Source organism: Pseudorca crassidens, chromosome 6, assembly GCF_039906515.1.
Source record: "Pseudorca crassidens isolate mPseCra1 chromosome 6, mPseCra1.hap1, whole genome shotgun sequence".
NCBI classification, from domain to species: domain Eukaryota; kingdom Metazoa; phylum Chordata; class Mammalia; order Artiodactyla; family Delphinidae; genus Pseudorca; species Pseudorca crassidens.
The window spans coordinates 51,159,655-51,181,794 of NC_090301.1; the positions used below are offsets into that span (position 1 = coordinate 51,159,655).

A 22,140-nucleotide genomic window follows, 5' to 3' on the forward strand; every position below is an offset into this window, starting at 1 on the left:
ATCCTTCCTCCATTAAGCCATTATTGACTGGGCTATGTGTTCTGTGTGCTTCTAAAGTATCCTATGTTTCTGCTACCACAAACCCCATCACCTTTTATTGTGAATCCTCGCGTTTTTTAGATATATATATGGCACTGGCCTGTAGTCGATGTTCAGTAACTAACAGTTAAATGAGTGAAATTTGGGTACTATGCTAAAAAATATGAGTATCACTAGGGAGCAAAATGGTGAGATTTCTGAAAACCATATCACAATCATAAAGATAAATGTGAGTATAGGATTAACAGATACAAACTACTATACTAAAATAGATAAGCAATAAGGATTTACTGTATAGCACAGGGGACAATATTCAATATCTTGTAATAACCTATAATGGAAAAGAATCTGAAAAAATATATATATGTAACTGAATCACTTTGCTGTACACCTGAAACTAACACAATATTGTAAATCAACTATATTTCAATTTAAAAAAGATAAATGTAACTGAAAATTTTAGTCAAGAGAGAACTGAGGGTAAACGAGATGCCTGTCCCCAAACATATGAAGTGTTCTCAGTTGGAAGAAGTATTACACTTTTTCTGAAATCCTTTAGAAGAACATACCAAGATCAGTAGTTGAAAGATTCAAGAAGGATATTCCAACTAGATATAAGGCATAACTTTCTAACAAATAGAGCTGTCCAATCATAACCATGATGCTTCAAAAAGAGCTAAACCTATCACTGGAAATGGTCAAGTGGAATCTGACTAATCATCAACTGGGATCCCTAGAGAAAGTAATCCTGCAGAGAGTTGAGACCAAAATAGAACCAATATCATGGCTTTTACCCATTTTACTGCATCTTTCCTTTGCTTGTCAAAAATAATCCTTTCAAACAAAATTAATGGAAGAGGATGGTTTCAGTGGAAATTAGGGTGGCTATTGAGCATTCCTTTTTTCAATGATTAATTACTCTTTTATCAAGTCCAAATGATAAGGTTTCGTTTCAGAAAAAAAAAAGTGGCAATTCAACAAAAATCATAGAGGTTGACTTGAGTTTATTAGGTTGGAGATGTCACAGACTGAATGTCCAGCTGTAGTAGAATATAGGAAAGTTGTGAAATTACACTACTACCTAACTGAACTCTACTTAGTAGTATTTTTTCAGCTCTGAGCTGCTAGAAGCTATATTTTTGATAAATGTCCATGTCCAGAAATGAATGAAATGAGATAAATCTGAGCATCTTAAAAAGCGGAAGTATTTAGTAAAATAAAGTAGTGGTGAGGGCATTCTAAGTAGGAAAAATTTTTCTTTTTTTTTTTATAAAGTTATTTATTTATTTTTGGTTGTGTTGGGTCTTTGTTGCTGCTTGCGGGCTTTCTCTAGTTGTGGTGAGCGGGGGCTACTCTTCGTTGTGGTGTGCAGGCTTCTCATTGCAGTGGCTTCTCTTGTTGCAGAGCACGAGCTCTAGGCATGCGGGCTTCAGTAGTTGTGGCACATGGGCTCAGTAGTTGTGGCTCACGAGCTCTAGAGTGCAGGCTCAGTAGTTGTGGCGCACGGGCTTAGTTGCTCTGCGGCATGTGGGATCTTCCAGGACCAGGGCTCGAACCCGTGTCCCCTATATTGGCAGGCGGATTCTTAACCATTGCACCACCAGGGAAGCCCAGGAAAAAATTTTCTATTCAAAGATTTAAGGTGGGAATTGTTAGAGAACAAGTAGCCAATCTTGTCAGAGACACAGGTTCAGGCCTAGGAATAAAGTAGAGTTGGAGAATTTGGTTCAACCCAGACTGTCAAGGATCTTGTATATCAGGCTAAGGGATCTAAGTGTTATTCCATAAGGAGCAGAGAGGAGCAAATGCAGTGAAATACAAGAGTACTGTTTGGAAAAGATGAGGCAAGAATATGTAGCATACATCTCAAATATAAGCACAAATTACAGAGGACTTTATCACAGTAGTTTAAAATGTTGACAATTTACGTACTTCGTTTTCATTCTGATGTGTTGATACTTGTCACAATGTTATTAACCACCACCCTTCTCTCCAAAGGAAGCTCCGTACTATTTTTGTCCCATAGGACAAAATACAGATCAGTCCTGTCCAGTAAGATGATTGATGGCATATTTTGGGGTTATGTACAGATACTCAGAGTGAGCTTATAAACAGACTTTTTTTCATATATGCTTCCAGCTACCAAATGTTTGGTGGCAATTAGTATGAATATTTCTATATTTGTAATTTGGATTTGGAGTGTTTAAAGCATGTAAATCAGTCTAGGTCATGAAGCACATTAATAAACTATTAAAAAACAAATATTTTAGTTTTTAGTTCTTTGAAATATCATTTTGGTGCTTTTTTTATCTTAGTAACTTTTTTCTTCATCAAAACATTGAACCAAAGTTATTAATAAAAAGCAAAATCTACATACTATACTTTAAAAGCAAGGAATCATTAATTTTTACATAATAATTACATTATTAATAAAAACATAAATCTGATGACTTACATACAAATGATGTTTTAAGTGTTTATTATTTTGTCTTGTTTTGTTTCAGTTTGCATATTTGTATGTTTGTTTCCTTAGCATGTAAGATTTGGAGTAGGAAGTCATATTCTATTTCTTCTCAATTTATTTTGTGTCAAAGTTTCAAGTTTACTTCATATCTAAGAAAGCTGTTTTCTCATAAGGAGTTTGATGTTAAAGCCTTTCAGATTTTTCACGGCAGTGAAATGTTAAGTCTATAGCTTAAAAAAAAAATGAGGTTGATTCCTCATTTTCTAGCTGCTACACAGAAAAATTTAATATTAAAAGAGAAAAAAAAATCTCAACAGAAAATGGATTGTGGTATGTCTGGAAAATTTGCCAAGAAGAATGTCAAACTAAGTTAGAAATGAGGAAATGGAGCTGATGCCTGTAATGAGCTTATTTTGGCGTGATATACCAGCAGTAGCCCATAATGATAGACATGTTAATACGTACCCAGATAACAGGAATACGTAAAACACAAATTTTATCTGACTCAGTCAGAAAATAATAAAGCAGCTAGAATGCTGTAATGTGAAGCTAAATACAGATATGTTTGCAAATAATTCACTGGGGCCAAAAGTAATTTGTTTCTACGGTTTCTTTGTATAAAAAGTGAGGGAAAGGAAGAATAAGGTGCAAGGTCCACTCTAAAATTATTTTTCGTGCAGTCATTAAGTTTCACTTACGTACAAATCTTGCAAACCAATCAAATGGATTTTTCAGTGAAGTTGTATAATTTTAAATGCTTTTGGTAAGTAATGAACTGTTTGCTTTCCAGTATTGACTGCAGGTTACTAACTCTTCCCTGATAGCTTATTGCTAAAGAAAAGAAAATAGTGGAAGGAAAATTACCAGGTAAAAGATTTGTTTCACTATTCAAAGAAAATGAAAAGAAGACCTAGCCCCTATTCATCTGGTCACATATGTTAGCCTAGAAGGAAAGTATCTGGCCGTTCATTCAGTGCATAAAGACTGCTGCTGTTTGCTGGTATTGAATTGAACTCTTGAACCCCTATATTTTTCTAAGAAAGCAGACAAATTGATTATATATTCACTTTTCCACCATTACCATTTTACTGACATTTTAAAATCAGGTTCAAATAATTTAAAGACAACCAAAGAATAAAATTAGTCATTAGGCAAAACATACTCAGGCTTTAAATTGTCCTGTAAAACATAAGAAATCCCAAAATCATCATTATGCAAAATTGCCTATGTATCCACAGTCACCGGTTGCCTGTGGTGTTTAATTCAAAGCATGTCTATACGAAAACAACACAACTAGCTCAAGTCCTGTACTACTAAAATGTATCCTTGCTGAGATGATTCCAAGAATTTTGTTCATGTTGTGTGTTACAGAGCAAAGGCCACTTTAAGTTATTTCCATAAATATTTAATGTAAGAACTCATGACGATCCAGTGAGTCATCATTTGTAGGTACTTGTGAGATGTTAGGATGGGGATAAACTTTGTGAAATAATCAGGTTAGTTTTAAATGGTCTCTATTTTCCCTCCATAGTAAGGCATCTTTCCAGTCATTCTCCCAGATCCTCGGAGCCCTTTTCCGCAGCCCTGATACCCAGAGAATACTTAACTAAAGCCTGATACACATGGAGAAGGGCCTTGTGACCCAATCTTTTTTCTCCTGACTCACATCAAAATTTATTAATCCTGGGACTTCCCTGGTGGTCCAGTGGTTAAGAATCCGCCTTCCAATGCAGGGGACGCAGATTCGATCCCTGGTCGGGGAACTAAGATCCCACATGCCTTGGGGCAACTAAGCCCATGCACCACAACTACTGAGCCCCCGAGCTACAACTACAAAGCCCACACACTCTGGAGCCCACGTTCCACAACTAGAGAGAAGCCTGCGTGCTGCAACGAAGAGCCCGTGCACTGCAACAAAAGATCCTGCATGCCACAACTAAGACCCGACACAGCCAAAAAAAAAAATTATTCTATAATTCATTTTTTCAGGGCATTACTAGGTGACAGAAAGTCATCAACAATCAGTGGGAGCAGGGAGCAAATGAGTTAATGGATCCAGTGACTTGTTACTTCTCCTGGAATAAAGTCTTCCAGCTGGAGTGGTCAATGAAGGTTTCATATAAGAAGGGGGGGTTGATTTGACTCTAGGAGGATACGAACTACAGTTGATGGGAAGGGAAGACGATATCCCAGTATATGTACAAATTGGTCATGTTCTTGGTCAACTAGGATCCAAATGTAAACCGTTGGCCCTCCAACTAATGTTTTAAGTTAAGACAATTAGTTTTCTTAATAAGTACAGATAAATAGGCAAATGGACACATGCATAAATAAAGAGGTCTAACTCTAAGAATGGAATAATGGGTAAGATTTATATTTCTGTTTGGTAATCTGATTTTTTGCTTATATAATAAAAAATCTAGTATTAACAACTCTGAAGTCCTCTTATCTAATAAATTATCCAAGAAAAGAAAAAAAAGGTGTAGAATTACCACTCTAAAACAAACTCACGTTGGAATGGAAAGAAATACATTCTGGTGTCATATCAAACAGAATCTCACTTGGCCAAGCTACAATGAAGAACTTGCTTATAATTGCTTCCATGAGGAAGACAGAAATAAAATAGTAAGGGTATGATGTTGCTTATTTGTAGAGAGAAAAATGTTATTAATGTAGTGGAAAGCACACTGACCTTGGATAGACAATGTGAGTTTAAATTTCAGACCCACTAATGTACTAGCTTCTTTGACATTGAGCAGCTCATCTATCACGCTTTTTCTAAAATGGAGGTTATAATATTCATCTCACAGAGTTGCTGAGGATATATATGTTATAAGTGAAATAGGTTTGCAAATTAGAAAACTACCAAAGGTGAGATACATTACTATCAACCTCTTTAAACTTGCCTTTGAGCTTATATGGTTTTTAAAAATTATTTTATTTGTAGCTTAGAGGTAATTTTGTCTTTTAGGTCCTAAATGTACTTCAAAATGTATTTTACATATGTCCCTTATACTGTAACTGTCCATATAAACATTACAGCTGGTGTTTGCCTTGATTCTAATGATGTCAGTGGACTGCAGAATTAGGGTATGAAAATATCTTCAGCTGTCTCCAAGACCTTGAGTAAAAAGGTGCCCTTCATTGGCTAAGTAAAGCAGGAATTCTGGGCTATTCACAAAGTAAAATGACCTGTGGTAGAATTTGAGATGAGACATTTTAGCTCAATCATTCATGACATTTTACTTCACTGAAATGTGTTGGTGAGTGGGTCTCTGGCATTATTTCTTGAAAGCATTTTAATCGTTGGGGGCAGGTGGGCTGTATTTAGGATCCATGAAGGGAGAGTGGATAATCCTTAGAGTGCTTTGGAAAGCAAATCTAGTCTGAGTCTGTCCTGCTTAATCGGAAATCACTGCCCATTTTCAATAGGAAGGTACCTATGGCAAATGAACAAAGTTCCTGTTCAGCCTTCAAGCCCTCCATCAAAAATAAAGAAGGAAATAGATATAAAGCTGCAGTGCCAGCCATAATCTAACACAACTATTTTCCTTTCTTCTGTTCATTTTTTAAATCTCAACTTTAGTACAATTATCAACAATTTGTGTAATAAAGACTCCATAGACTACGGTGGAAATGACTGACTGATTTATTTATTATTTTTAAACATTTTTACTGGAGTATAATTGCTTTACAATGGTGTGTTAGTTTCTGCTGTATAGCAAAGTGAATCAGCTATACATATACATATATCCCCATATCTCCTCCCTCTTGGGTCTCCCTCCCACCCTCCCTATCCCACCCCTCTAGGTGGTCACAAAGCACCGAGCTGATCCTGTGCTATGTGGCTGCTTCCCACTAGCTATCTATTTTACATTTAGTAGTGTATATATGTCCATGCCTCTCTCTCACTTCATCCCAGCTTACCCTTCCCCCTCCCCCTGTCCTCAAGTCCATTCTCTACGTCTGCATCTTTATTCCTGTCCTGCCCCTAGGTTCTTCAGAACCTTTTTTATTTTTTTTTAGATTCCATATATATGTGTTAGCATACAGTATTTGTTTTTCTCTTTCTGACTTACTTCACTCTGTATGAGACTCTAGGTCCATCTACCTCACTACAAATAACACAATTTCGTTTCTTTTTATGGCTGAGTAATATTCCCTTGTATATATGTGCCACATCTTCTTTATCCATTCATCTGTCGATTGACTTACTTAAAGCAAGAAGTAGGAATAATGTGCACATTATGATGAAACCTAATGAGGTCGTCATAAGACAAGTTTACGTGCCTTACTCTTCTTCTTAGCTATGGCTAATTAAAAACTAGGACAAGTAAATTATATTGTAGTATACAAAGTAGAGCTCATAACAAATCCATTTGGAAAAGTAAAGCTGGCCTAGCCAATCACCCATTATATAATTGTCTGCCAAAACCCTTTCACACAGATTAGGATGGGGAAAGAATAAATCTCCCATCAGTCGCGTTGCTAGCATACATCATCTTGCTTCACTCCAGCAACACGACCAGTGTTGGAATTGCCATGATCCGTGCTTCACAGAATTGGAAACTACGACTCAGATATTCAGTCATGCCGTGATTTGATTCTAAGTCATGCCATGTTCATTGATTCTGAAATTAGGGCTCTTAACTCTACACAAAACCACCTCCCAGTGTTAAAGCAATGGAAAAGCAGTTTGGAAGTTACTGTATTCTTTTGGAATAAAGCTATAAGTGCCTAGACTGAGCAGAGAAAATAAAAATATAGTGAGATAGATTCAACCTGTACAGAAGAATCAGCAGAAGAGCCATTGATAGGTTCAAGGGGCAAGGGAGAGAGAGGGGGGGGGTTAGAGCTGATTCCAAGGTTGTGTGGTTCAGCAATTAGAGGAATGGAGATACCATTAACAGAAATGTTGAGGTCAAAAGTTGAAATGATTTCAATTTAGGGGACACATTTCAGTTAGACATTGATTTTCAGGTGGTAGTTGGAGGAGCTCACTTTGTTTCTAATTAAAATACTTCTCCCTGTATTCATGAATTATGAAAATGGGCACAGGAAACCTCCAAAATGAGAGAATAGTCTTAAAATAACTAATATTCAATAAATGTAACATTTTTTAAATATTCTTCTGATTTAAAAAAATAATTTAACAAATCTCACCATTTGAATCTATGCCAGTAATTTCAATGTTTTTTATTCATGGGTTTTCAAATGTGATTAGTTTTTGATTTATTGGTTTCAATTTCAAAGGGTTAGAAATTTAAATAATAACTATTAGCTTTATTCCATTTGTAACCTGAATTCATGAAGCTTTTCTAGATACTTTGGTAGGTGCTAGCCGTTTTAAAATCAGGTCACTTAGTGCAAGTGGATTTTATTATATGGATAAATAGCCTGTGATATTTTTACACACAGTTGTGTATTTGGCTTATATAAGCATGTGTACATGTGTTTGTGTATGGAAATATCTATTGTGTATATGTGTTCTAATAGTATGTTCTTCAACAGACAGGGAAAAAAAGCATAAACTGATGTTACATTGAGGCAAATTATTCTAAAAATTGGATTCCAAAATAACTGTTGTTCTCATTCTTCCATTTTGTGCACTCAGTTCTATTTTTATGAGCAGGTCAATATGTATTTATATGTAAAGAGTGTGATTATGAAAATTGTTTCCCATAATGAAGGAAAATTGCTCCCAGAGAATGAAACAACAACAACAAACCCAGAAAGATTACAAATTTCCTAGCTTTTCTTAGTTCTCACAGTACTTTTTTCTCAGCATTATTGCCAAGGTTGCACTGTAATTGTATTCTAACCAGACTGTCAAGATATCTCCCTTTGATGATGCAGGTTTTGGCAACTTATTTCACAAATAGCCTTGTTAAGCGCTATAATTACTATATCAAATTACCCTAAATGATACAAAATCATTGCGTTAAATTCACAGATAATCTTCTTTCCATAACACGGAAAAGACTCATAGATATAGATTTAAAATTTCCCAGCACGTTCAGGGGCCCCTGAAATGCTAAGGAAGATATGAAGGGGACGAGTATGGAGAAGGTAATAACAGCAAACAGACTGGGAGGGAAGAGATGAATTCGGAGGGCCCTAATCCTTGCAGCTGGGACATTTGCTCCAGGACCTTCCTTTCTCTCCACCTCAGGCTTTTTGAGCTCCAGGTAGACTACTTGCCAGGACAATATGTTACATCTGGTCACAGTACTGGTGTTTCAAAAGATAGAATATAGTAACAATATTAGCAACAACTTCAAAAGGTAGAATTTCAGGTAGTATGGAAACGGATTTAGGGAGATATTTTCCAGCATCTCTAAAATCTTACCACTTAGGTGCCTCCGTCCCTTACAGTGTTTTTTTCTTTCTTTGTAGTGTTATCTGTTTAGTTTGACAGCCTTGAATGGAGCTTGCATCCTCCAACAGACCACGGTACCCTTCACAGCATCCTACACGGAGCCCAGGCAGGCATCTATGTCACCTGCCTGGACCCTGTGCGGACATTTCAGCTTTAGCCCCTGGTAAGTTCTGCTACCAAATTGTGTCTGGTATTGCTGGAACAGCATCAGATCACTACTTGGTCAAAGTCATGAATAGAAATGGTGGAAGAAAGGATAGAAAATCTCAAAGCTTGAAAGCTTGTTCCTGAGCAATTCTAAAATAAATACATAAATAACCCTTCTCTATTAACTACATAGCTTGGTTAGATTTTTTGTTAGAGGTTTGGTAATTTACTGTTCTCCTTGAATATGATTATGAAATAGAAACAATTAGAAAGAGCTGTTAGAAACTTTTTCTAGCTTAAATTTGAAATTGAATGTGCTCTTAAGCTCCCAGAACAGCTGATTACAGTGCTGTCCATGTGTACTATTACGTAGACACAAAAATGTGCGTCTGTTTATTCAGTGGATGCAGAATAGCCTTATTTCTAATGAATATATTGTATATTGAGTGAAATCTGGTAGTGTTGAAAAAAACAAGCTTTTCAGAGCCTCGTGAACCCAGCTTCCCCACTTTTAATGGGCCTTAAAAGGATGAGCCACTTTTTTGGGGTAACACAGGCAGTAAGCAGCCATCTGAGAGCCAGATTCAAGCCTGAGTGATTCCAACACCTCTATTCCTAAGTAGTACATGCCGGCCTCTCCAAAATAAGAGTCGCCGTTTATCAAGCATCTAGTCTCTGTACCGTATTTTACAACATTATAACCTAATCACCCAAAACATCCTATGGTAAACATTTCTGCACCGAATTGAAATATATTTTGTATTTTGCCACATGTTGTTGATCTTACTACCAATATATATACATGTGTCAAATTATGCCTCAGGTAGGTTTCTCCATGAGGTCAGGGATGGTGACTTATTTTATCCCCTAGAGTAGCTAACACTGTGCCTTAGCCAGAATAAGTGCCTGGAAAAGTTTAACAGATTGCCATTGGATTTGAGAATATATTTTTTTATCCACTTAAATTTAATAGACCATGGGCATCTAATATCTACTAGATATGTTACTAGTTTTGAGTAGCTATATCTATGCTACTAGTTTGGAAAAAATAGTAAAATTTTAGCTCTGATGCCAATTCTTAAAAGCTTAAAGCCAAAAGATCAAGACAAGTTTTACAAATGTTTCATAGAATAGTGAGCATGATAAATAAATGCCTCTATGTCTTGGCCAGAATTAATCTTACTGTGGTCTGAGCTGTTGGAATTTCTGGTATTACAATTGTATCCTGGTTCATCCAGAGGTATTATTCTCTGTTACCTAGTCCACATGTTCCTCGAGGATTTAGAATAAGGACTCAGTAAATACTTAATGGAATTGAATGTATAAATCAATAAATACCTTCAAGAGTTGCAGGTGAGAGGAGAGTATTGGAATAACAAAGCCAAACAATGAATCAGATTAGTTAGGGGAAAGTTTTGAGATTTAAATGAGTCTCAGGCTGCAATTTAAATAAGATTAATTGGAAAACATGGAGAGTGATTTACACAAATGAGTCAGTCTAGGCTGTCTTAAGAGTTGGCAAAGGAACCAAAAGGAGGAACCAAAGGAAGAAAGCTTACCCAGAATATAGCACAGGAATGGCGTATGGAAGGAAGTGAGAGCAAATGGAGTGGAATCAAATGTGAGCAATCAAATGAGAGTTTAATAGATATCACTAAAGGATTTTTATACTCCATATTCAATCTTCTTTCTTTCCACATACTATTAGGATACGAATTGAATTTTTTTTCTTTTTTTTTGATTGCACCAAGTGGTTTGCAGGATCTCAGTTCCCTGATCAGGCATCGAACCCGGGCCCTCAGCAGTGAAAGCACAGAGTCCTAACCACTGAACCACCAGGGAATTCCCATGAATTGCATTTTTGATTGGATACAAATCTTTCACAAAGATCTCTTACTTGCAATATATTTTTTCATAACTTTATAGACATCAGTAGCATGCTTATTTTTAAAAATATTCCCAAGGACTCATATTTCATGAAAATTATGTTTGTAAACCAGACATGGTCAGTTGAACAAATACCACAGTATAAGATCCATAACAATTCCATAACTGTGTATTCTTATCCTGATGAATTAGGAGTTATGGTACATCTTTTCTCTTATCAAGAACCAATGCCTCATGGGGACACTGTTGGACACCGCCTAATGCAGTCAGGATGGGAAAAGAGCTGGGCCATCTTCTGATAAGAAATGCAGGTTTTAGGGCTTCCCTGGTGGCGCAGTGATTGAGAGTCCGCCTGCCGATGCAGGGGATACGGGTTCGTGCTGGCTGGGCCTGTGAGCCATGGCCGCTGAACCTGCACATCCGGAGCCTGTGCTCCGCAACGGGAGAGGCCACGACGGTGAGAGGTCCGCATACCGCAAAAAAAAAAAAAAAAAAAAAAAGGAAATGCAGGTTTTAGGAGAACTCAGCATGGATATAATGACACAGGGGGATCGCATGTCTTCAGTATCTATTTGGTTGCAGACACTGTGCTATGCATTTTCTTATACCTCGATGTCCTCTTTTAAAAAGGGGGAAACTGAGCCCACAGAGGTCAACTGCACACCCAATGTCTCACTACCAGAAACCGGCAAAGCTGGGATTCAAACCCAAGTCTTACTCCAAAGGCAGTGCTTTACCTACTACAAACACTGCCTTTCAACATTATGCAGAAGTACCTTAGGGTTATTTTCACCTGCTATAATCCCCACAAGTAGGAAAACAGAGACCAAGAAAAAGGAAGTGAATTGAACCTACCATAATTCATATTTCACTAAGCTATTTCTTATTAAACTCAGTGTAAAAGATGAGCAGTATATGCTATTGCTCAAAATGAGCAAAAGTAGTAATGTTGCTGAAATAAAACAGCACTATTTCATAGTTTTATAATTTGCCCTTTCATTTTTCTTCCATTCAATTTGAAGATTACACTAGTCCTTTGAACACTTATAGTATAGCAAACTTTGGCATGACTAAGAACTGGAACCTCATCTTTGGCTCACAATTATTCCTATTGATGGGGCTATTTGGCTGCACAGACTGAATAGTTATAGGAAAATAAGTCAATCATTTGTACAGTACATGAACCTCTGAAAGCCACATGCATCACTTATCTTTGAAATTTTTTTTTTTTTTGGCTGCGCTGTGCAGCATGTGAGATCTTAGTTCCCCGACTAGGGATGGAATCTGTCCCCCCTGCATTGGGAGCTCAGAGTCTTAACCACTGGACCATCAGGAAAGTCCCTGCATTACTTATCTTTAACTCATTCAGCATGGTTTGGCATTCCATAACTTATAGAAATAAATGCTGAGGAGAAAAAAATAGGCTTTTCTGACAGAAATTCATACCAGTTAAACCTGGAAGAGTCTTCAAACACTGGACCTTTCTTTCTTTTGTACTGTCATTAATGTTCAGAAGGCAAAATAAATGCTGAACAATCAACGACAATTGTAGATCAGAATGAATTACAGCCACATTCCCAAAGAAGATGAGAAAAAAGAATGAAACGAAACTGTATGGACTATAGATCCAGTACAGCTTTTACTTGAACACATTTGATTGGAGGTCCCTGCGGGTGACAGGCCCCTCCAGGTGTGGGACTGATGATGTCTTACCCATCCTTAAGAATCCCAGGAAAATCCTCAGTGAGATTCCTGGAACTTGTACTCAGGGTGCCCATTGCCTACCAATCACTCATTTTGTAAAATACAGGGTCTCCATGAAGAGAGACTGTTTGCATATGAATGCCCTAACACTAGAAATAAATGTCCACTTTAACTTGATGACCCTGCAAAACCTCACATCACTGAAAATTTCTGGAGCCTCTCCGCTTTGAACAGCTCAGTCTGAGTCCAGCAATATTCTGTGTCATCCAGTGTCTCAGGATTTTAAATACAGAGCCTTGAAAATCTTATTAGTCAACTTACTGTCAAATTCCTAAAATGCAAGCCTCATTTAGAAAGTCACATGCTACTTCCAGAACGGACTGTGGCTTCTTTTTCAGTGTGTGGAGACAAATAGCCCAATCAACTGGAAATCCCCGTTCTCTTTACTGACTAGACTTACTCTCAAGATTGAAAGGAGATGGTGAGATATTGAATTCATATGTCTCATTATTAAGTAATTTTTAGGAACATGGCCCATGTGAGAAAATGCTTTATTTTTATTCCTCATTTCTAAGAATATTTGGAGCGAAAAGTGTTGAAGAGAAAGTCAGTCTCCCCCAAATTTGGCTGTGACAGGAAGTTCAATAAATATCCCCCATTTTACATTATATGTCTGGTCCCACTTATTAGATGTACAACAAACTTCTAAATGATGCCAGAACTCCTGTGTACTTATCCAAATCTTCAGTAAGCTCCTGGCCTTTTACAGTTCACTCATGTTCAGTAGGCATCAGGTCCATTAAACTTAGTTGTAACCATATTGTCTCTGCCTGACGGCAAGTGGAAAAGAATGGATGCCACAAACTTTAATATTCAGAAGGCCTGTTCTAATCTGGCTTTTTACTGGAAGACTGTGTCCAGCTCTAGGCTCCAAAGGCCTAGAGACAAGGAGAATTTGGATAGAGCTCATTAAGGCCCTTATTGGGTGCTGGGAATATTCAATCCAGAAAAGAAGGTAATGAAGAATTGCCTCATGTATTTAAAAAGGTGAGTAGGGAGTTCCCTGGTGACCTAGTGGTTAGGATTCTGGGCTTTCACTGCCGTGGCCTGGGTTCAATCCCTGGGGAACTGAGATCCCACAAGCCCGCAAGTGCAGACGAATAAATAAGTAAGTAAATAAATAAATAATTTTTTTTTTAAAAAGGTGAGTACATGAACTTTTATTGACAAGAGTAAATGAAGAGTTATTTTAGAATAAAGTGGGGCATCACTCAAGTTTTTCATAAGAAACTTTTCTAACCTGTAAAATTATTTGATCTCATATTGAAAACTAGTTGTAACTATGGATTCTTCTCTGATATATACAAAATGGAGCAAGTCTCAGGGACTTGGGTCGATTTCTGTATCTTTCATGAAGAAGTGTGGTTAGATTAGGCATTTTCTGAAGTTCTTTCCCAATTCTAGGTTTCTAATACTGGTAGCCAAATAAATATACAGTCTTCTCATAAGCCTACTATTGTAAATACAAGTAATGTTTAAGTAAATCTAGAAATGTGATGAAATAAATTGCAGAAAGTGACATTGCCATTTACTTCTAAATAGAGAAGATTTATATATAGTCATCCCTTTAAATAAAAATATAGAAACCAAACCAGTTAACTACATATTGTACAAGAGTAAAAGCAAATAGTACAAGACGAGACAATGAGACTCTTAACCGTATAACCTCAGAGAGGTTATCATAAATAGGCACTTACTCAGAAGATTAAAAATTCTGAAAGATAAGCAGTTTGCTACAAGGTCAAACTGGTAGCCCTAGAAAACATTTGAAAAAGATGAAATTTGTCTTTGGTGCACCTCTACCCCTGCATCTCTGGCTTCTAGTACCTTTTTACTGCCATTGGCTGTTTAGAGTCATTCCAAGAAGCAAACATTGTTTCTGCCCTCTCCACCATAAAGACACACCCTTTGCTTTTAAGCTTTTTCAGGTATGATGCCATCAATTTAACATTTTTAGTCTTGTGTCCCATTATTTTGAATTAAATTGATTAATCTATGCCGGAGGATATATCCTTAACAGGTTATGTAACTGTTTCCCTCGTGTTTCTACTGCTGAGAATTCTAGGCTGTTGGTTAGAAAGGGACTGATGTGACATTTTGTTGCCCCTGGAATCTTACCAATCGGTGCCCACCTCATCTATATGTTTACACAGGCAAAGATGAACTAGCAAACAATCTGGATTTACATGTTGAAATATCTTGCTATTTCCTTTATTTCTAATCTAAAATTAAATCATTCTTTCAAATATTCTTTTATAACAGACTATTTCTGCAAACTCCTGAAAAGATTTTTTTTAAGTAAGCCATGTCTAATTCATTTAACAATGATTACAATATACTGATCTTATCATATGAATTGGAAAGGTTTGTTAATTATGTCTCTGTAATGGAAAATTTAATTTCTTTGCTTCATTAATTGACAAGAAAGATTTTCAGGGATTTGAATTTTAAAGAGCATTAATGATAGGTGATTCCAAGAATACTCATATGTGTCCTGGGCAATTTCAATAAATTGAAGAGATTTGTTTATTTACCAGGATTTAAAGCTGCACCCGATTTTTATTTGTCAAAGAACACATTGCTTTTGAGGGCTAAAAGCAACAATTGCTTTAACAAGGTCATTTAACAATTAAGTTTTTTTGTTGTTGCTGTTATTTGTTTTGTTTGATAGAGAATGTTCAGATAATATTTGAAACATAAAGAATTGTTGGATAGGAAAGAAGTATTTAGTACAGATGAAATTTTGAAGATTCTGTTCTTCTTGTTATATCTTTGGGCAACACGTTTCAAGGTTAGCATAGAGAGGTAAGTTCTAGGACACTGTGGAGAAGTCTGCCACTATGAGCAAAAGGCTGTGATGGAAAATTGCTCTAAAATTACCTCCAATATGAAAAGATTTCATTATTATGTTTATTTACTTCTATTTATTTGCACCTCTTACCAGTTGCATCTCTTATTCAACCAAATATAAGTTATATTTATTAAGTGAAATAATATATTTGAAAATGATTTTAAAATGCTATAGCACTTTAAAGATACAGCATCAAATTATAATTCTTTGTTTTCAGCAGGAATAAATTTGCCTATTTGTTTCCCAACAACTGAACATCTTTCTGTATTTGGGCTCCATGACTAATATGCTATTAGAATTTTACTTTCTTATATATGTTTCTCTAATTAGAAAGGAATCTGAAAAAGTCAAAGACTGTTTTGCCCCAGTGTTCTTAAAACGAATCATTCACTACAATCTGTAATTACACTTACTATGTTTCCACTAAACTCTTTTTAGCCACCTTTATTGTTTATACCTGCAAAAAATCCAACAACAAGTCCTGCCTGGATACAAATTAGTGCCGTGACCTTTGCTGTCTTACTTGTATTTTCTAGAAACAGAGCTTAAATGTGAAATTAAAATCACCCCCATTCAATAAGTACATAATGTTTGTGTGTTGCAGATCATAGCCCTTTATCAGGAATAATAATGCAGCTTTACTTTATACGGGAAATGGAGAATAAAACCTCAACAAATGGATGCAACTCTTCAGAATGGCTCCCAAATGGGCAGTGCTGAAAATTGATCTGGTTACTTGTCAATTGCATTATTCAGGGATTACATCAGCATCAAAGCTGTAGCCAGTGCTGGCTCATTGACCACCCCATGATAACCTTTGATTAAAAAACAACTCTGTAAAGATATAAGCACCTCCAGGGCTGCAATTTGAGCTATGAAACCTAATTAAACAACTTTCTACCAGGCTCATTAATAAGCACTGAACCAGATTCTAAGCAAACACCTGAACACATGACAGTGATTGCTAACAAAACATTTCATAGCATATAGTCACCAGTAAGTCATTCTAGAGGAAAAGCAGGCAGTTGACTGAGACAGTTTTCATAATATCTATTTCTGATTTTGTTTATGATCCATTGTATAGACTAGCTTATTAGATTATTGCTAACTGAAATCCCGAATTGAAATCTGTTGGCAATGGCATGCTCTTTGATGTTCCTCAAACAATTCTATTCTGTCACATCAGTACATAAGACATCATGCTTCTTTACCTGGGGGGTTATGTTCATTGAGAATCACAAGTGATGCTGGTGTAGGTCTTCTTTTCCTGATCTGTGAACAACAAAGGCCCAGCTAAGGTCAGAGACTGTCAGACTCTGTTCCAGGTTACTCTACAGCTTGCAAGGCTGTCCCATCCTCATCTTTTCCCAACATAAAGAGCAAATTTCTGGGGGGCACACAGTAGGCGCTCGCTAATTTTATTTTGAATAATAGAAAGCCAGACAGTAGAACTGTCAGATATTAATATCACCTTCTTTGATCAAAAAGCTGCATTTCCACAGAAAAGAAATAGTTGTATGTAACCAAATGATACCACTGAATACTAATATGCAGTGAAGGTACAGGGATGACTTGCTCATTTTAGTGGCTCTCTTGGAGCCTCATAAATTGATGAAGCTTTCGAGATCCATTACACTTACTTCTAAATGGGGTAAGAGAAGCTTAGAAAACTCAAATTTCCAGCAGGTTAAATTTAACAGCATACGTTCTTAACTTCAATTAATATTATGAACTTTTCTTATTTTCTATAGTATTATTTAGAACAAATTAACACAGAAAGAATGAATATGGATCTTACAAAAGTATATAATTCACTTTAATAGGTTTGGTGCGGGGGTTTTTCTCCTTATTTTAGGAGTTACAGGAACATATTATGATTAGAATTTCTAATGTATCCTTGATTTTTTAAATATATAAGTAAATTTCCAAATCAGTAGGTTAGTGAATAAATTTTAAACAATGATATCTTGTCCAGGATAGAACCAATGCCCCATTGATACACGTTCAAGGTTGTATTTATCTGGCTTGAGTTTGGGTGAATCTACTTCAGATTATCAAAACATCCTAGGAAGTTGAGAGTCTCAGATTCAATACTTTTAAGACTTTGTATATAATATTTGGGAGAGGCTTCAGGAATAATTTAGGGTTTAAGAAATTAATGAATTAGGTAGCAGACCCCATAAATTTGTTTTTGCCTCCTCACTGTTGTAATTTTACCACAAATGATCTTTTGAGTGGTTCCATTGAATCAAGAGTCTAAGTAATCTGAATATGAAAGGTGATACAGTAAACCAATCTCACATGAGAGAGGGAGAGAGATAGAACTAAAGATATATAGACATATTAAACTTGGGAAAAATCCAGGTTGTGTTAAAATACCATTTTTAATACCTGAATAAAATGTTTCTTAAATTATACATATACCTGCGATCCTATAATGTATTACATATAATTACTGCTTTGGATACACAATGAAAACATTAAAATGAAACATTAAGCCTGTAATCTGAAATTATTCCAAGATTTAATGCTTTCATTGTTAAATGAATAATAATAAATAAATAATTTTATTATAAATAATAAAAGCTTGCTAATTTTGAAAAAAAATTTGAAGTTTCTCTAAATGTTGAACCTGTTATTTTAATAAGCAAAAGCAAACAGATTTTTGGATCCCAATCTAAACTGCTAATATAATCATTTTTCCTTAATGGGTGCTAATTTGTATCACATGAAATGCTGCATTTTAGCCAGTAGTTCCCCCAATGCAACTCAAATACAAGTGCATGTGGAAACGAAATTATTTCTCGTTCATATGTCCTGGGAAGTCACAAAGTTAGGCAAATTCAAGAGGTGGAGAAGCTTTCAATTAATAACAAGAATATACGTCTGTATTACTTACATACAGGAGCTGGTCCCCACCCAGTTCCACTTACCTGTTCAGCTGCTTCAGGTGCAATCTGACTCTGGAATAAAGGCACAGCAAATTGTATCTTTTTGGGACTGTTGGGCTCCATGACAATGATGAGAATTAGAGATGTGAAGGGCTCAGAAAGACTAACCCCAGGTGGTGTCTGGGATGTGTTTCCTCAGGCGCACTCCACCCCGCTACAGAATGCTTCGTAATAAATAGCTGTAATTCTAGAGAAAGCAAGTGAAGATGCCGAGGTCTGAGTAACTCCCTTCTTCAACATCCACAGTGATGCCTGGCTTGCCTGTTCCCCCAGCAATCCCTTAGATCCTCTCAGCACAATGCAGAAACGAACTGTAAGCTAATTGTGTGCCTCTTCGCTAATATACACATGCCAAGCATGAGTATATTATTCACTCAGCAGCTAATTGAAAATGCAATGCTAGCCTTGAAGGACCTGCTGCCCCGGGATTTGAAAGAAAGGCTCTATCCACTGTACATTACTAACCGGCTGCTCAAAAGTGCAATGTAAGCTCCCTCTGAGTATTGCAGGGATGGGCCATTCATTATTGATGAACATAAAGCAGTAAGTTTTTAGAGTTGGGGGCAGGGTTTGGGTATAGGATCATTTCATTTCTCTTGGAGAACCTTATCCGTCAGACACCTTTGTTATTTCACATCCAGCTACCAAATTGATGAATTGCCATGGAAGGTAAGCCACAACCAATAATATCAGCTATATTTATGCTGTGAGATCTGGTTAGGTAAGACTGATCATGGAATGCAGAGCGTCTGTGTTGGAGTGAGGACAACATTGCTCTCAGGACTGAGCAGATCTCAGTTCAACTTCTATCCCTACCACTAACAAGCTCTGTGGCCTCAAGCAAATCAGAGGCTATATCTAGGCCGCCATACTTTCCTCAGACAAACAAGGAGATTGGACTTAGTGACCTTTAAGCTCCTGTTCTGTTCCAGCATTCTATAATTGTAGTCCACAGTTTTCATTAGAGTGGAAAGTATTGGACAGCTAAATTTAGCAAATGGCTTGAAAGTCACGGCTGCTGCAATGACCTCTTTTATTTCCTGGTGGAGCCAGTTATATCCTCTGATATGGAAGAATACAGAAGTGACTAGAAGACATTAGTGGAAACCTAATGGGATCCAGCATTGTGATTTGTTGCCAATAGTGGGGATATATGTAACCAAAGGTCTTAGGGGAAAAAAGTGTAAAAGGGGAAATCTTCAGAATGATAGAGGATGATGATTATATTGGCTAGTGGTGAAGGTCGAGGGGGCCACTGGCCTGCTCTTCACATCTGTTAATATCTAAGGAGAGGCAATAGCACAGCCAGATGGCTTCATGCATTCAACTCCTTTTGCAAAGAAAGGCTGAAAATGAAGCTGCTTTAAAAGGAGAAAGAACTTCTCTACTTCTTTATTTGAAAGATAGTGTTTGATGAATGCTAGACTTATATATATATATATATTTTTTTTTTCTTTACATATTCATTCCCCCTGTATGTGTGTGTGTGGGCAGAACCTTACTCAATGCCTAGACTATGCAACTGTATTTTTTTTTATGTTTCAAATTTTTTATTTATTTTTCTTACATGTTTATTGGAGTATAATTGCTTTACAATGGTGTGTTAGTTTCTGCTTTATAACAAACTGAATCAGTTATACATATACATATGTTCCCATATCTCTTCCCTCTTGCGTCTCCCTCCCACCCTCCCTATCCCACCCCTATAGGTGGTCACAAAGCACAGACCTGATCTCCCTGTGCTATGCAGCTGCTGCTCACTAGCTGTCTGTTTTACGTTTGGTAGTGTATATATGTCCATGCCACTCTCTCACTTTGTCACAGCTTACCTTTGCCCCTCCCCATATCCTCAAGTCCATTCTCTAGTAGGTCTGTGTCTTTATTCCTGTCTTACCCCTAGCCTCTTTGTGACATTTTTTTTTCTTAGATTCCATATATATATGTGTTAGTGTACGGTATTGGTCTTTTTCTTTCTTTCTTTCTTTCTTTTTTACATCTTTATTGGAGTATAATTGCTTTACAATGGTGTGTTAGTTTCTGCTTTATAACAAACTGAATAAGTTATACATATACATATGTTCCCATATCTCTTCCCTCTTGAGTCTCCCTCCCTCCCACCCTCCCTATCCCACCCCTCTAGGTGGTCACATAGCACTGAGTTGATCTCCCTGTGCTATGCAGCTGCTTCCCACTAGCTATCTATTTTACATTTGGTAGTGTATATATGTCCATGCCACTCTCTCACTTTGTCCCAGCTTACCCTTCCCCCTCCCCATATCCTCAAGTCCATTCTCTAGTAGGTCTGTGTCTTTATTCCTGTCTTACCCCTAGCCTCTTTATGACATTTTTTTTCCTTAGATTCCATATATATATGTGTTAGTGTACGGTATTGGTCTTTTTCTTTCTTTCTTTCTTTCTTTTTTACATCTTTATTGGAGTATAATTGCTTTACAATGGTGTGTTAGTTTCTGCTTTATAACAAACTGAATAAGTTATACATATACATATGTTCCCATATCTCTTCCCTCTTGAGTCTCCCTCCCTCCCACCCTCCCTATCCCACCCCTCTAGGTGGTCACATAGCACTGAGTTGATCTCCCTGTGCTATGCAGCTGCTTCCCACTAGCTATCTATTTTACGTTTGGTAGTGTATATATGTCCATGCCACTCTCTCACTTTGTCCCAGCTTACCCTTCCCCCTCCCCATATCCTCAAGTCCATTCTCTAGTAGGTCTGCATCTTTATTCCTGTCTTACCCCTAGGTTCTTCATGACATTTTTTTTTCGTAGATTCCATTTTTGTGTGTTAGCATATGGTATTTGTCTTTCTCTTTCTGACTTACTTCATTCTGTATGACAGACTCTAGGTCCATCCACCTCACTACAAATAACTCAATTTCCTTTCTTTTTATGGCTGAATATTATTCCATTGTATATATGTGCCACATCTTCTTTATCCATTCATCCAATGATGGACACTTAGGTTGTTTCCATCTTCTGGCTATTGTAAATAGAGCTGCAATGAACATTTTGGTACATGACTCTTTTTGAATTATGGTTTCCTCAGGGTATATGCCCAGTAGTGGGATTGCTGGGTCGTATGGTAGTTCTATTTTTAGTTTTTTAAGGAATCTCCATACTGTTCTCCATAGTGGCTGTATCATTTTACATTCCCACCAACAGTGCAAGAGGGTCCCCTTTTCTCCACACCCTCTCCAGCATTTGTTGTTTGTAGATTTTCTGATGATGGCCATTCTGACTGGTGTGAGATGATATCTCATTGTAGTTTTGATTTGCATTTCTTTAATGATTAATGATGTTGAGCATTCTTTCATGTGTTTGTTGGCACTCGTATATCATCTTTGGAGAAATGTCTATTTAGGTCTTCTGCCCATTTTTGGATTGGGTTGTTTATTTGTTATTGAGCTGCATGAGCTGCCTGTAAATTTTGCAGATTAATCCTTTGTCAGTTGCTTCATTTGCAAATATTTTCTCCCATTCTGAGGGTTGTCTTTTGGTCTTGTTTATGGTTTCCTTTGCTGTGCAAAAGCTTTGAAGTTTCATTAGGTCCCATTTGTTTATTTTTGTTTTTATTTCCATTTCTCTAGGAGGTGGGTCAAAAAGGATCTTGTTGTGATTTATGTCATAGAGTGTTCTGC

At 36.8% G+C, this 22,140-nt stretch overlaps 1 protein-coding gene across 2 annotated transcripts in view; it reads right to left on the reverse strand.

Moving 5' to 3' along the window:
* PPP1R1C (protein phosphatase 1 regulatory inhibitor subunit 1C) overlaps positions 1 to 18,684 on the reverse strand; it is a 134,223-nt gene extending 115,539 nt beyond the window's left edge. Inside the window, exons 1-2 of one of the 2 annotated variants that reach the window (XM_067741320.1) lie at positions 18,465 to 18,684; positions 16,743 to 16,803 (exon numbers count right to left, since the gene is read on the reverse strand). In XM_067741320.1, the coding sequence (XP_067597421.1) occupies positions 16,743 to 16,803; positions 18,465 to 18,545 (142 nt within the window). In that variant the 5' untranslated portion in view covers positions 18,546 to 18,684. The remainder of the gene's footprint in view (positions 1 to 16,742; positions 16,804 to 18,464) is intronic. The other variant, XM_067741319.1, reaches the window with a different exon arrangement.
* Positions 18,685 to 22,140: the final 3,456 nt, after the last annotated feature.